Below are 16,400 nucleotides of genomic sequence, written 5' to 3'. Positions count from 1 at the left end.
GGGCTGTCAAAGCCAGACCCGGCCGCGAAGCCACCAGGTTGAATCCAGCGGGGTGACCCGCGGCAGGAAGCCGCTCGGTGGCGTCGCGCCTCGCCCTCGCCCTCGCCCACGCCCAACCTCGCCCTCGCCCTGCGCGGCGCCGGGCAATGTCTCCGGCAAACTTTCCTGCGCCTCCGGCCGTTGGGATGCGGTCGGACGGGAGCGGACGGCCCCGGGCGCGCTCGAGCGCCCCCCTCGCCGTCGCCCCGGGTTCCGGGAGCCGGCGAGGCAGCCGGCGCCTCCGCTCCCGGCAGGGTGGGCAGCGGGGCCGCGACCCCACTCGCGCTGCGACGCCCGCCGCTGCGGGGCGGCGCCCCCTCCAGGTGAGGCGGTCCTGCCCGCCGCGGCGCTGCCCTACCTTCTTCACGCGGGGTTCCAGGTCCATGGCTGCGCCTTGGTGGGCTGCGCTCCGACCCGGACGACCTCAAGCTGGGGCCCCGCGCGGCGGCCGAGGGAGCCTGCAGGGACTCCCGCGCCGCTGCCGCAAGTCGCTGGCCGCAGCCGTCCAACTTCCGCCGTCCGGCCCGCTGCAGCCAGCCGGCGGCGGGACCCGGGAACAAAGAGGCCGGGGCAGCCAATGGCAGCCGGGCGGCGCGGACCGCCGCCAATCACGGACCGCCGCACTCACCTTGGGCCCGGCCGCGGCGCTCGCAAGGTGAGGGGCGGGGCCGCCGGGGGCGGGGCCTGAGGAGCTCGCCGGCCGCGCCGCCCTGGCCCTGGAGTCCGCAGATGCCCCGGGCGTCAGCGGCACCACTGGGCTCGGCGTGGCACCAGCTGGGAAGGAACGCGAGCCCTTTCCCTTCTGCCAGCTTGTGCTTATGTTTTCCCCGGACCTGCGATTTCTTTCGGGAGAGAACTTATGCCAGTACTAACTTCCTGGGGGGTTTGCAGAGCAGAGAAAGACAACTTGGGAATACTCTTGGGCTCTACTTTCACTGCTATGCAAAGTAGAGGAGGGTCAACCAGCAAGAGGAAGGCGGAAAGCCAGAGGGATTGACGCAGTGGCTGCAACAATGGGCTCAATCACGGAAACGTTGAGGGTGGCACAGACTGGGCAGCCATTTGTTCCACTGGACTTAGGGTTCCTGTGTGTCAGAATCCACTCGACCAACTCCTAACCACAACCACAGCAGCCATTTCTCTACTAACCAAAAGGTTGACAGTTCTAATTCACCCAACTCACAGTAGCTCTTGAGAGAAAAATTTGGCAAGAACCTAGCCAACCATGTCACATGGGCGGGCCATTTGATTAATGAGTAGAAATCAGCGGGAGTGCACCCAGCAATGATTTCACTTCTAGATTGGCTCTACTGTCTTAATATTCTCTATCTCTAATCTAATATCCATTATAATGACTACCCAGAACTTACAGGTACAAGTCATGATTAAAAGGTTTATTGTGGAATTTAAAAAGTTGTAATGCCAGTGAGAAATGTTCAGTGTTTATCAGGACATGTTAAAAAGTCCTGTCAAGTCTGCTAAAATTGCCCAACGGGCAGGCATGCCAATTTACTATAAACCTCAAACCAAAGACACTAGCTGCACTTCTGTGAGTCAGCAACTCCAACTTCCCAATTAAGTGCCCAAAGGCACCCCACTCTGCAAGTCAGCCTCCAGTGGGAAAAAACAAAAGCATTCAGACTTCTGTCAGAAGTCCCTCCCTCTGTTCCATGCTTTGGCTACTGATTCTGCTGCTGTTGCTGCTGCTGCTGCTGCACCTCTGATGTTAAAACTGTCCTCTGGATCCAGGAGATTCACTGCTCAGGAATTTGTGGTTCAGAGATGCACTCCACTCTTAGTTCTTATGGCTAATGAAATCCCTCCTCCTGTGTTTCAAAGGGTTAATTATATGCACAGCAGGAAGGCACTCAGGGAAGCCTGTTCACAACTACTCACAGATGATCCTATCAGTATCTTCTCCCCACCTCCTTACCAGACCTGAGCAGGCAATGGTCATGTGGTGGCAGTTAGAGCCTTTAGCTAGAAAAGCCACATTAAATAATTCACTGTCCTTGTGATGGCATTCCCTCAAATGCTTTCTCCACTGTTCCCAAACACTAGTAGATAGCCTTGTTTTACAATCCTATCAAAAAGAAGGAAAAAGACAAGGCTTTCTACTCCCACAAAGAGTCTCCCCAAACCCACCGGGGTATTTCTACCCTGTCCTATGGAGTCTCTAGAATCAGAATTGACTTGATGGCAGTGAGTTGAGATCATAAATAAAGATAATGGCAGTGTTTTCTGAAAAGTGAGGATAATGTGACTCACTGCAGAGCCGTGATGTGCCATGCATTTGGACAAACAGGTGTATCCTTTTTTGTGCTCTGTGAAATGGTCAGAGTACCTCCCATCTCGTGCCTAGACAAAGCCAAGTTTCACAGGTATCCCAGCAGCCTTTCAGCCACAGCTGGAGCCATTTTACCCTCTCATTCTGCAGCCAATATAACAGATACCAACAAATGGTTGAATTGGAAGAGATCCTGTGTATTATTGTGTCTAACCCTTTCATTTTGCAAATTATTGGGTCGTAAGATGATGTTCATGAATGTTTAAGCAATGTTTTCAAAACGTATGCATTGGAAACAGGATCTTGACTAAATAAAATATATGCAGAAACCATTTCCTTCAGTTTCTAGTAAGGACAAAAATATGGAGATGACCTCCTAATCTGTCACATCACTTTTTAAAAAAAGTATAAATTAATATAAATCTCAAATAAAGCAGGTATCGGGGCCCCAATGTCTCTGTATGTTGCCTCTGGAAATTTGCTGATTAAAATGACTCCCCCATTTTTTTAAATTTAAAAAGGTAATTAAAATACTGAAAACATTTTCACTGCCAGTTTCAAGCCTTCGCTTATTAGGCTATTTGCTAGCATTGCTCAACTGAACATTGATTTATTATGTGCATTTCCCCATATTCTATTAATAAACTAAAAATGGAATGACCAAAATGAATCATAAGGGTTTTTTTCCCTCAGTTGAAGGAAAACTTTGCTATCTTATTTTTGAAGCCATTCTAAATGGTCTGGGCCACTGGGTGGTTTACCCAGTGTAAGCACACATGAACATAAACTCACATGAACATAGCTATGACAAGTCAATTTAGTCTCTTCCTGGGATCTAAACAGATAGAAACTACCCAATAAGATAGTTTAAATTAGGCATCAAACAAATGTGGTAACATAAATTCTGGGCCCTTATTTGGTAGAGCAGCAAAGAAATATCTGGAAAATGTTCCCCCATCAATTTGTCCTCCATTTTAATCTTCACTCCCATCTCAGCAGCACTTACAGTATGCGGATCATTTACAAAGGATGAAAGTTGGAAGGCAGTGAGTTCTATCTGGAACCATTACTGTGCCAAATATATAGAAAACCAAATTGAAGTGCATTAGGAGGATACGAATGGGAGTCTTTTTTGTCCTTATTTGGTTATTCAACTACCAAGCTAGACAGAATGTAAGTGGATAGAACATGGTGTGATGACATGCAATTGATGAGAGGACTGAATTGAGGCAGACATGTTTCTGACTGGGGCAGAAATGGAGCTAGTTCAAGAAGAGAGAAAATATAGAATGAAGGACATGGTTTGATTCATTGTGTTTTTTTCGGGGGGGGTGAAGTTAAAGGGGGCAGTTGTTAATATTTTGTATTTGAACTATCTGCAAGATAACGAAGTGAAGTATCCCTATAAAAATTTCAGAGATGAGACCTGAGATGGTGATTTAATAATCAATGACCTACAGAGATAAATAATAGACTAAGGTGGAAATAGGATCAGCCTGTGAGAGTGCAAACTAAGAAACAAGTATCCAAGACAACAACTGAGCAAGAAACATACTCCAAGGACACTAGGGGTAATCAGAAGGATAAAGGAGAAAGAAAACATTGGAGTAGAATTCAACAACCAGAAGAAGACATTAAAAAAGGAAACAGTAACCACATCAAACTGGAAACCAGGATCAAATACCCCCTGAATTTAATAAAATCATCAATGATTTGGGGAAGTTCACATTTGATGGTATTGTGGGGGGACAGATAGTACCTTGAGTCAGAGAAGGAGTAGTTTTGGGTCTGGAATGTCTTTAGAAAGAAGTAACCCTTGGTTGAGTAGTGCAACATGAATACGTGCATGTTAGTCCGGGTAGACTAGAGAAACAAATTCATGGAGACACTCATGTATATAAGGGAGAGGTTTATATATAAGAGCAATTGAACATTGAGAAAATATCCCCACTCAGTTCAGTCCAAGGCCATAAATCTGATATTAGCCCATATGTCTGATACCAATCTATAAAGTGCTCTTCAGACTCACGAAACACATGTAATGAAGCTAAATGCAGGATGATCACAAGCCAGTGGATAGAAAGTCTTTGGATCCAGTAGCAATGTAAGCATCTCAGCGCTGGCAGGGGTTTCTCTGTGGCTTCTCTGGCTCCAGAGGTCTGGTTGCATGCATGTGGCTTGTCCGGCTCAGGGCACTAGGGTGGTTCCATGTGTCCTGTCCACTGCAATGTCTCCCAGGGAGTGGCAGAGAGAGAGAGAAAAATGTCGCCCAGCTAAAAAGGGGAAGTCCTGGATTTCCCAGAATTCTCAGGAGAAGGCCATGCACACACAGAGACCTCATTGGCTATGATGTGATTGACAAGCGAGCCTCCACCCGTACACTCAATCCTCAAATTGACAAATTATATATCTATCACAACGTGTCTTCATTAAAACTTTTGATTGCTAGTAACTAGCCCTTTTGAGCTAGTTTAATCAATAAAGGCGTCGTTTTGATAAAAATAGCAGGTGTCTTGCAAAACATAAGGCACAGAATGCATCTGGGATATAACTAGGAACTGGTTAATGTCTGAAACCAAGAGATCTTCCCTCTCTGGGGCTACACGATCTCTTAACTTGCGCCTCTACCTACATCAGCTTGAGTTCTTTATCTCTACAGACTTTTTTTTTCCTGAAGTCAATAAACATTCCACAAGTGCACTCTCAGTTTTGAGGATGGGCTGATATCACCTTAACTCAAGACAAATTCTAGTTTGAGGTCTCAATCCTTCCAAAGGAAATGTTCTCATTAGCTAGCCTGGCTTGAGTAAGCTTGTAGCACAAATCTAATCAGCTTTGCCTAGGTCAATTCAGAGCTATAATGGACAGCATGTTGGTTGAAGTTCTAGCTTTTAGCCGAGGAGCTCTCCTAGAACTGGGTGGGAGCTTTTCAAATATCTGACATCAACCCTGCTTCAGAGGTTATGAGGAAATCAGATAGGGGAGGCTTATGGGGTAGGAGTAGGAGATGAACATATTTCTGTGGACATCAGAGTACTACTGAACATTGCAAAAAGAAACTGTATTTTGGAAAGCCCACTGGGCAAACACCGAGTAGGTGTTTCTTTTATTGACAGGAGTGGGGCTGGGTAATAACTTGGCTAGAAAGACGTGCCAATGATATATATGTGTGTGTGTGTGTGTGTGTGTGTGTGTGTGTGTGTATTTATTGCCATTGAGTAGCTTCTGACTTGTAGCAACCCCATATAGAGGGTTTTAGATCATGTAAATCGTTACTGGAACAGACAGCCCCAGTAACTCACTCTCAAAGAGTGGATGGTGGATTTGAACCAACTACTTTACAGTGAGCAGCCCAATGCCTAACCCACAGTGCCACGGTGTTCCTTACCAATGAGATTAAAAAATTTTGTTTAACCCAGAATCACTGCCATTGAGTCAATTCTTACTCATAGAGAGACCCTAGAGAGCAGGATAGAGCTGCTTCTGTTGGTATATGAGGCTGAAACTCATTACAGGAGTAGAAAAACCTCATCTTTCCCTGAAGGAGCTGCTGTTGTTTTCAAACTGCTGACCTTGAGGTTAGCAGCCCAATGGATAACCACTACACCAGCAGGGCTCCTGCCAATGAGATAAGGACGTAAAAAATTGGGGGCTTGAATGATTGACTTACAATGAAAGATGATGAGGGGGTCTAGGTTAATGGTGGAATGGCAATACATTCCTTGCCCAAGGGAGCAACAGAGAAGGAACTTTGAAAGGATGCTGAGCTTAGACTGCTATATGGTTTTTCTGGGGTTTTTTTTTTTGGCAAGGTCAATTGGGTTTGAGTCTAGTAGTCACAAAATATATCTGGTCTGGAGAAGTTGAATGTATATATAGGTGCATCCACACTTGTATATACACACTTAACATTCTACAAGTGCCAGGGAAAGAAACTATTAGAAAGTTTTGAAACCAAGTTGCCCAAAGTGGGGAAAATATAAAACAAGAAAAAAGATGCCTACATCTGTCTGCCTACATCTGTCTGCTCAACTACTAATGTGCTTCTAGGAGGCCTCTGGGTAACTGTTAAATATTTACTAGTACTCGTTGTTGGAACTCCTGTGTAATTGCTCATTTGAGGGGTGTATAAAATTACAAGTTGTTCGATGTGGATATCCTCTTCAGAGACCTCTTTGCAAATAAGGTCACAAGCACAGGTACGAAAGTTAACACTTTGACATAGTCTCTTGGGGGACCTCATTGCTTATCAGCAGCACTGAACAATATCTTCGGGTGTTTTGTAATAGGAAACAAGTATAGCAGAGGGACACAACCCGGACCACACGGTACATTCCCAACTCTGTAGAAAACACCCCAGAGAGGAAAACATGAAGAAAACACACTAAAATATCTGCAGTCATTTGTCTTTGATTGGTGGCTCCACAGGGACTCTCCCTCCTTCTAAGAAATAGCCCACGATCAGCATGGAATGTTTCTGAATGGAAAAACTCCATTTAAAAATATGCTATTCAAAGAATTCTAAGAAAACAGGAGCAGTGGCAGAATAGTTGATCAGTCTCGTTGCAAAACAAACACAAACCCAAAAAACTGTAAGCAAAATTGAGAAACCATGTGTCAAAACCAAAATTTCATGTACAAATTTTGTTGTAAAACTGGATGGCCATTGGGAGCAAAGCCACAAAGCCCCCGAGGAGCCCAAAAATAGACTTCAGGCTAAGAGGGGCTGTACTCAGAGCTCTCCAGGACCAGTGGGGAGGTAGTCATAAAGGTCAGCGGACAAACCTGAAACTATGAGTGGATTTATTTTTCTGTTTTTTCATTTCTCCCCTCAATCTTTTTTTTTTTAGTCTCCAGTCTTCTTGTTTTGCTTACCTATATAAGATAGGCATGAGAAGCAAGCCTGGGGAGAAAGCAAGAGGACTGATGGTTCTGGGGAATTTGGGAGGAGGAGGAGGCAAAGAGAAGGGAGTGGTGAGCAAAGAGTGCCATGGACAGGGGAACAACTAGGGATTTAAAATCAATGGGGGTGGGGAGAGGTGTAGGGACACTGGTGGTGTTGGAGAACTGTAATCTAGCCAAGAGGAATTACCAATAGGCAAATGAAGGGTGACTGTGGTGGTGGGGCAGGAGGAAGGTAAAAGGAAACAGAGGAAAGATTAATTCATAAAATGAGAGCTTTGGGCCTATGCACATATACTTATATGGCAATACATTGAGGATATGGATGGACTTTGGGCCATTTACACAAGCCCTTCCTCGACGTAAGCACACTTTATTCTAGTAACCTGGCATTTTGTGATGCTCACCCTCCACATAATGATCGCTGAAGACACAAATGGATGCATAAGCAAATGTGGTGAAGAAAGCTGATGGTGCCCAGTTATTAAAAGATAAAGCATCTGGGGTCTTAAAGACTTAAAGTTAAACAAGCAGCCACCCAGCTTTGTGGCTTCCCTAAGCCACAGAGCCCACATGGAAGAAGCACGCCAGCCTGAGTGATCACTGGGTGTCAAAGGGATCAGCTATCAGGCATCAGAAGACCCAAAACAAATATTCATGAATGAGGGGGGGTCGGACTGGAGGCAATTGGTCATCCTCTCACAGAAGGGTCACAAGGAAGGAAGTCAGCCAGGGTGTGGTATAGCACCGACGAAATACTCCTTGAGGCTTCCTCATCCCCAATAGGATGACCCCAGATCGACCTTACAAATCTGGCTAGACTGGAGCATGTATGCAGGTACAGACAAGAGCTCTAAACACACAGAATCCAGGACAGCTAAACCCCTCAGGAACAGAAATGGAAGTAGTGATTCCAAGAGGGTAGGGGGAAAGTGGGGGGAGAAGGGAAAGAAAAGGGAAAACCGGTCGAAATGATCAACATATAACCTCCCCTACCAAAAAAGGGGGCAAGAACAACAGAAACGTGGGTGAAGGGAGACAGCGGTTGGTGTAAGATATGAAAATAATAATTTATCAAGGGTTGAAAAGGGCGGGAAGGTGGGGGAAGAAGGGACAAAAGAGGAGCTAATAACCCAGGGCACAAGCAAAAAGAAAATATTCAGAAAATGATGATGGCAACCTATGTACAAATGTGGTTGATACAATCAATGTATAGAGCTGTGAGAGGCCCCAATAAGATGATTTTTTTTAAAAACCTAAACAACTAGATGGCAAGGCATCATCATAAACTTTGAAACCCAAGTCAGCAAAAGTCTCTGTACACAGGTGTAAGTGGGGCAGAGGTCTTGGGTAGGACCAGGGTAGTGATAAGAGGCTAAGGAAAGATGTCACTGTTTTCTAAATATTAATGTAAATCGTGGCAGGATGACTTTATACCAGCAGCTAAAGAGTCAAGATCCTGAAGGGTTTATCTTTAGTAGTGGTACCAGGAGGGGAAGGGAAGGTGGAGGGGGGGGGGAGGGGGAACCGATCACAATGATTGACATAGAACCCCACCCCCACGCCGACCCAGGGAGATGAACAACAGCAAAGTGGGTGAAGGGAGACAGCGGTTGGTGTAAGAAAAAAAAATAATAATAATTTATAAATCATCAAGGGTTCCTGAGAGAGGAAGGAGGGGGAATGAGGAGCTGTTCCCAAGGGCTCTAGTAGAAAGAAGAGGTTGTGAAAATGACGAAGACAACATATGTACAAAGGTGCTTGACACAATGTGATTGTGATGAGCTGTGAAAGTCCCCAAGAAAATGATTTTTAAAAAGAAAAAGATGAGGGGACTGAAGCCATCTGCTACGGTAGAGTGCCGACTAGTCCCTCGTCGTGTGCTGCACCTCAGAGGCCACAGGGTCGCCTGGCCTGGGCGGGCGCTCTGCCCTCCCTTGAAGCTGAGGAGCGTGCTGCCTCTTTCGGTTGGCTGACAAGTGCTTAGGAATCGTGCCACTAGGGCTCCTTCTGAAGCAGCCTGTCCCTGTGGCATCTCAAATGGGCCCCGCCTGCCCCCTTCCTGGGCCCGGTCCCACGGTGGGAAACTAGACTCTAACTCGCAGAGGGAAGTCAACATTGCACAGGAACGGCCAAGAGAGGCCATGGGAAGTGAAAGTTCAGGCGAAGAGCCTTCCAACGGAGTAGCCACTTACCATCTGTGTCTAGTCCGTAGCCAATTTTAATTAATTTTGTTAATTAATAAAGCATTTAAAATTCAGCTTCTCTGACTCACCAGTCACATTTCAAGGGCTCAATAGCTCGAGGGGGAAACAGAGTTAGGAAATCCCCAAAGCAATTATTTTTAAACACTTCATAAAACAAGGAAAGAGCATCTTCTGCATTTTTCTTCTCTGAAAGGAGCCCTGTGGTGGAGTGGGTTCCACACTGGGTTGCCAACCGCAAGGTCTACAGTTCCAATCCACCAGCTGCTCCATGGCAGAAAGGTGTGGCTTTCTCCTCTCTTTAACGGTCACAGTCTTGGAAACCCATACAGGCAGTTCTACCCTGTCCCGTAGGGTCACTATTAGGCAGAATTGACTCAGTAACTGGGAGTTTGATTTGGTTTGGTTTCCCTGAGAAAGTACACAAAATAAAGATACGAACACATACAAATTAGTCACAAAGGTGTTATTATTCACTTGGGTTCTTATTACCTTAGGGAAAATAGGCACATTTTCTCTAGGAACAAAAACATTTTGGGTGGGTAGGGGGGTGGGGGGCTGATTATAAAAACCAAATACTCTTACCCCAAAGCATAACAAAATTTCATTTTAGCCTAATCTCAAAGGACTGAATTACCTCTATTGAGTTGCATAGAGATAAGTTTAGAAATGATTTAATATGCAGAACGCAACGATATGATCAGTTTCTCTCACTTGTGAGCACTAAATTGTAATATGATAATAAGAATATCCTTACTCATTTCAAAGACAAGCAAGGAAAACCTGATGCAAACCAGAGGATTGTAAAATAAAAGTGTGAGACGTTACAGCAGTGGAGTTTGCTGGAGTAATAGGTTAGGATGTCCCGAGAGTGTTGAACCCGTGAATCTCAGACGATTGTTTCAACATATACGCATTGGGGGACGCATACCACGGGCTCTGGGTGGTGCTTGTGGGTTTAGTCTTCATGGCACCACAATTTCTTAGGTAGAAAGACATCCTGTAGGAAGGTCATTTGTAGTTTCATTCAGTAAGCGGTGTCATTGTAGAAAAGTTCTGCAAATAGTTAAGGGAATGAATAGCATTATGCAAATTTAAGCAAATGCCATCAGTACTTTATCTGAAGTATTGTAGCAATTTATTTTCAGGGGGAATATTTTCCCCCAGGAGGTAGGCAACACAGTGTTTTAATATAAAAAAGAAGGCTTATGTGTGAGACACAGTGTTATCCACAGTTCCTGGAAGCTTCAATGCTCATCACAATCTAGCGCCACTTCACTGACAACACGCCGCCATGTGGGGATGGGGGTGGACTTCTAGTAAACCAGCACTAGTCATTTAATTGTAAAGCATTATTCTATCTGTTAAATTGTCCTTGGATAACTAACTATTCCTGAGGAATTTACTCAAGATCTCATTTTTACACTACTTTTCCTTGGGTGTTCCATTTCCTGAGAGCTCGATATGTTAAGTTGCTGGAAGCATTGTACGTTGAAGATCGCCTCTTAAGTATACTCTAAACACGAGTCTCTGGTAAGCCTCGGTATGAGAAAAAGCTCCTCGTTCATTTTTCACAAGTTAATTCAGCCCTAAAAAGGGATGACACCAGCCTACTGGGTGACCATGTATTTATTTCGGTGTAGCGCTTGCTGTCTGAGTTGGGCAAGGAGGAAAACCAATTGCCGTTGTGAAAGAGATGTAGATTTTGTTCACTGGAAACTTAGGCTTTTAATCCTTGGATGAAAACCCAGCCTGGAATGAAAAGGCATATCATTTATTTCTACCATCAGAGGATGCATGTGGAAACTCTTAGATGCCTATCAGTTCAACAGATGGATCTGCTAAAATAATGATGTGAGAAATCTGCCGAATAAGGCTGGCATGCTGGATCCATGAAAACTAAATTGCAGTGTAACATTTCTTGATATTTCATCTGTTTCTGATAAGTCACTGAAGCCGTATCAGTGCGCATGTGCATGTGAGGACTGCTGAGGGTATCAAAAGGCAAATGAATTAATTGATTTATATGCTTCTCAATAAGATTGAATTTCTCTATAACCTTAAAAATAAAGATGTCCTCATACTGTCCAAGTATGCATACAGTTAATTTTATCCTGTTGCTTCTGCTCCTGGTGAATTAACGAGAAATAAAATGTTAATTGCATGTTACATTTCACTGCCCACAGCAGGCTACTAATTCAATGTAATTTAATTCAAGTCAGTTCCTACGGAGCACTCATTGTTCTCCTAGACAACATGGCAGATCGCCCAAAGTGGGAAGAGCATAGGTAAATACGAGGAAAGAGTTAAATAGCAATTTAGTTATTTGATCAATGGGAAGTAGGAGTGATGGACAGCAAGTGTTGTAAGCTTGGAAAATAAGACATACTGTAAGCATGTTTATAGCAGCTCTGTTTGTAGTAGCAAAACATGGGAAACAAAATGCCCATTATCAAGGAAGTAGTTAGATCAGTTGCGTTTAGTCAACCAGCTTAATATTTCAAGGGAATGCCAACATTTAAAACCTGACGTAGGTAATTCTGAGTTGGGACACCAAGGCCGTTCCCTTAAGAAGAAACACCTGGATCCTTCGCTCAAATACTGATAGACACTCTAAACTGAGACCAGATTTAACTAAAATAATTGAAGTAACACCTGAAAGTTTTCCTTTATAAATTAGACAATGAAAGTTCTTGTTAACTCAGATGAAACGTTTAACCGTTCATTTTCAAACTGAAAAGATAGATTACATGATCATTTTTTATGGTGGCATAACTATTTTGAGCAAAATTGAAAGGTCAGCCATTTGAACTTACCAGCTGGGCCATGGAAGAAAGATGTCGCAGTTGACTTCTGTAAGGATGAACAACAAAGATTTAAAAGAAGAAACACCACCCCCCCTCCCCGCTCCCCATCGCCCTGCGTGGGTTCCTCTTCATAGCGACTCTGTCCCAGAGCCAGAGGAGCGGAACTGTTCTTAGGCTTTCCCAGACTAAATCATCTACGGGAGCGGACTGCCTCCGCTTTCTCCCGCAGAGCCCCTAGTGGGTTTGAACCACCGAGGTTGTGGTTAGCAGCCCAATGCTGAACTGACTGCACCACCAGGGTCCCTTCCACAAGGATTTATGCTCTCGGAAACCCTATGAGCTGTTTTTCTCTACCCTGGAGAGTTTTATGAGCTGGAATCGCCTCGACAGTAATGGCTTTGGTTTGGAATTTAGAAGTCAGTCTCACGAAAGCTCTAAGGAGCCCTGGTCACATGGTGGTTAAAGCGTTCAGTTGCGAACGGAAAAGCTGGTGGTTCGAACTCAGCAGCCCCTTTAAGAGGAATGATGTGGCAATCTGCGTCTGTGACCATAGTTGCTCTACGGGCAGTTCTGCTTCGCCCCATCAGCAAACACACGCACACATAAGAAAAGACTTCTCTTTCAACGGCAGCATTATTGTAGTGAAATATTAGAAGCTGTCCATTAATGTAAGGCTAATTATGGATACTATATTAAATGTGCATCATGCATCAAAACTGAATTTCTCCAGTTGATATTCTTATGTTAGCTTTCTAATTATTTTAGTTATCCACAATGAAGTAGGGAATTTTAGTCCACATGTAACAGCAACTGGTAAATACACAAGTTTTATTTTCCCAATTTATGATATGTGCCTGAATGTATTATATACCACTATATACTCAGGATCAGGCTGTAGCACATCTGTTAGACAGACACTAATGATTATATATATATTTATATAGATAGATATAACATAAGAAATGAAGTAGATTAATCTATAAAGCAGGACAAATGGCTCAGTGCAACTCACTCCCGTGAGACAGCTAATAACCTGGCAGTCCTTCAAGTCTTGAGGGCCGCTGGGTAGTCCTCTGTAGAGCAATTCAGGCTATCTGGGCACAGGCAGCAAACAGCAAGACAGGTCACCAACAGTCAGTCGGATGACAGAGTCTACCAGTCCTCAGCTCAAGCAGTGTATACCCCAGTAGCATGGTGAAGCAGGTCTTGAAGGAACCTCAAACTAAAACGACACAGTCCACAGGTTAGGTGTCCGACAGGTAGTGTAGCTTGCAAATGGAGGCACAGAAAAAGCAAGGCAGCCGCACACTGGGCCGATCATCAATGAGCAAGAGACAAGAAAGGCCAGGCTCACTGAGCCATTTATCTCTCCGCCCTTCAGTTAATCCCACATGTGTTGATTGGCCATGTTGGCACAATAAACCTATCACACATAGCACAACTTAGCACATAATAGATGTTCATTAAGTATTTGATTGATGGTATTCACGAAGGAGCAAAGCAGTGAACATATCATAATTGTCTATGGTGAATAAGCCACTAATTATCTTTACAAAAATTAGATTACTCTTTGTTACTCTCAAACTTAATTAAGCTTCAATAATAAGGAAAATAAGTTACCAAATCACTTATTAGGCTACTTTATTAGTAATCCTTTAAAATACATAGGCATTTGCAGCTATACTTTGCCCTCTATGTACTTTAGCTACATCCTATACATGCTAGTATATGTTTTCTATTTCATTCATCTCAAAATATTTTCTAATTTTTCTTGGGATTTCTTCTAAGAAGCATTGACCATTATTGCCATGCTAGTTAATTTTTAAATTGGGGAATTAATTTGGGAAATTCCTAAATTTTCTTCCAGAAATGATTTCTAATTTTATTCTATTATTGTCAGAGAACACACTTTATATGATCTTAATCCTTTTAAATGTATCGTGGTTGGTTTTATGGCCTAACATATGGTCCATCTTGGAGAATGTTCTGTTACTTGAGAAGACTGCAGCTGTGGTTGGGCAAATTGTTTTATAGATATTTATACTGTTCAAGTATTCTATGTCCTTGTCAATCTTCTATTAGCTGTCCATTTAAGGAAAGTGGGCTACTGCAGCCTTTAACAACTGTGTTGAGTTGTCTATTTCATTAATCAGTTCTGTCAGTTATTGCTACTTATATTAGGCCACTTCAAAAAGTTCTTGGAAAATGGAGTTAAAAGATGATGGAATTTCCCCACAAATTTTGGAAGCTCCTTTAAGATCCTGCTGTTAGGTCAATACATGTTTCAATGTTAATATATTCTTGATGAATTGATTATAACATTTTCTTTTTTTCTAGTAGCAATATTTGTCTTAAAGTCTATTCTATCTATTTTACTATAGCTATTCTGGTTCTTTTTGGTTACTTATTTCATGGTTCACCTAGGGCTTCAAAGAGTTGGAATTTTCTATAAACTTTTTGAAGTCCTAGGTATATCTTTGCCACTCTTTTATTCCCAACAGTTTTGTGGTTTTTATCTAAACCATGTCACTTCTAGATAACTTATGGTTGATCATGTACATTTGAATCTTTTATGCCAGCATCTGTCATTTAATTTGTATATAAATTATATATACATTTGGTACGATTACAGATAAGGTCAGTGTTATGTCTAAAATTTTTCTATTTTCTATAAATCTTAATTTTTTTCTTCTCTATTCCTTCATTAATGCTGTAATTGGTATTAAATGGTGGCTTCTTCTAGAAACTACCTGACAGGTTACTTAATGGCAACTTCCTGGATTGGGGCACTGAAGGAAGTCCAACTGCATTCTGCTGCCTTCAGGGGCTTCCAGAATGGAAATGTTCACCATCAACGCAGACAATTACTACTTGAGAACACGATGAAGCCAAGGAGGGTATTGGAACTAGAATGAGCTGAAATGCCGCAAAATTTGATGCCTTCCTGAAATTTGGCTATTTTTCTTCAGTAAATCCTTCCTGGTGTACCACATGTTTTGCATCATTTCCAGAGTTCTAAAAAAAAGTTGATTCTGACATTTTTTGTTAGTGTTCTCATTGCTTTTATAAAGGAGAGAATTTTTAGCAAGCTTTACTTCACAATTTTCCCTGGTGTTTCCTTATTAGGCTACTTCTAAAATGCAAGGAAAGAGGATGAAAAGAGCCATAACAGGTAGTCATAGCATAGCTTAGGAAGCGAACCCTCATGAAATTCGTAAAGGGAAATTCACTTCCCTTATATTTGTTCCACATAGTCCTACAAAAATATAACAAAATTACATGGTATTAACATGATGAAAACAAGAGCTTATACATATATTTACTATAGTGATTCTCTTGGCCTATATTTTTAAATCCCCTCATTGGCCCACTGCCTCATTTTGTCTTCTGGGGCAAAGTATGGGGTGGGAAGAAAAGAATGAGTAACATTTATAAAGCTTCTAAAGATTTCTCTATTATGTAGATAATTTTCCATATAAGTAGTATTCTTTATCTGAGAGTGATAATACTTTCCAGTAACTAGTAATGCATCATGGGCTACCTCAATGTGCTCTTGTCTTACAGCAAAGCTCTAAGTTGCATAGACAACAAAGAGCACTTGAAGAAACCCCCGCCCCAAGCCCAAAACTTTAAATTCCATTCAGTGACATAAAAATTAGTAAAAGTAATTCCAAAACATAGCTACTTAAATACTGATGAACATACATATCTTTATAATGTGACATAATTTAATAGACTCTGGAAGACTTGGAATATGGTTGATGTGAAAAAGGCCTTGTAGAATGGACCAGTTATCACATGTCAAAGAACTAAAAATCATATCAATGGGTACCCACCTCCCTGATACAATCAATGAAGACAAACGTGTGCATAATCAAATGTGTTGAAGAAAGCTGATGGTGCCCAGCTATCAAAAGATATAGTATCTGGGGTCTTAAAGGCCTGAAGATAAACAAGTGGCCATCTAGTTCAGAAGCAACAAAGCCCACATGGAAGAAACACACCAGCCTGTGTGACCATAAGCTGTTGAAGGGATCAGGTATCAAGCATCAAAGAACAAAAAAATCATATCATTGAAAATATGGGTGAGTGCAGAGTGGAGACTCAAAGTCCATTGGTAGCCAACCAGACACCCTCTTACTGAAGGGTTGTGGGGAGGAG

General features: G+C 42.9%; 1 protein-coding gene across 1 annotated transcript in view; it reads right to left on the bottom strand.

Annotated features, from left to right (window-relative positions):
* The window catches only part of TES (testin LIM domain protein), a 59,004-nt gene extending 58,422 nt beyond the window's left edge, over window positions 1-582 (bottom strand). The window contains exon 1 of the mRNA XM_075558581.1: window positions 398-582. Within this exon, the coding sequence (XP_075414696.1) occupies window positions 398-424 (27 nt within the window). The 5' untranslated portion in view covers window positions 425-582. The remainder of the gene's footprint in view (window positions 1-397) is intronic.
* Window positions 583-16,400: the final 15,818 nt, after the last annotated feature.

This window comes from Tenrec ecaudatus, chromosome 9 (assembly GCF_050624435.1).
Source record: "Tenrec ecaudatus isolate mTenEca1 chromosome 9, mTenEca1.hap1, whole genome shotgun sequence".
In the NCBI taxonomy this organism is placed as follows: Eukaryota; Metazoa; Chordata; class Mammalia; order Afrosoricida; family Tenrecidae; genus Tenrec; species Tenrec ecaudatus.
The sequence above is the reverse complement of the archived record's forward strand: the minus strand, read 5'-3'. Positions and strand labels throughout refer to the sequence as shown.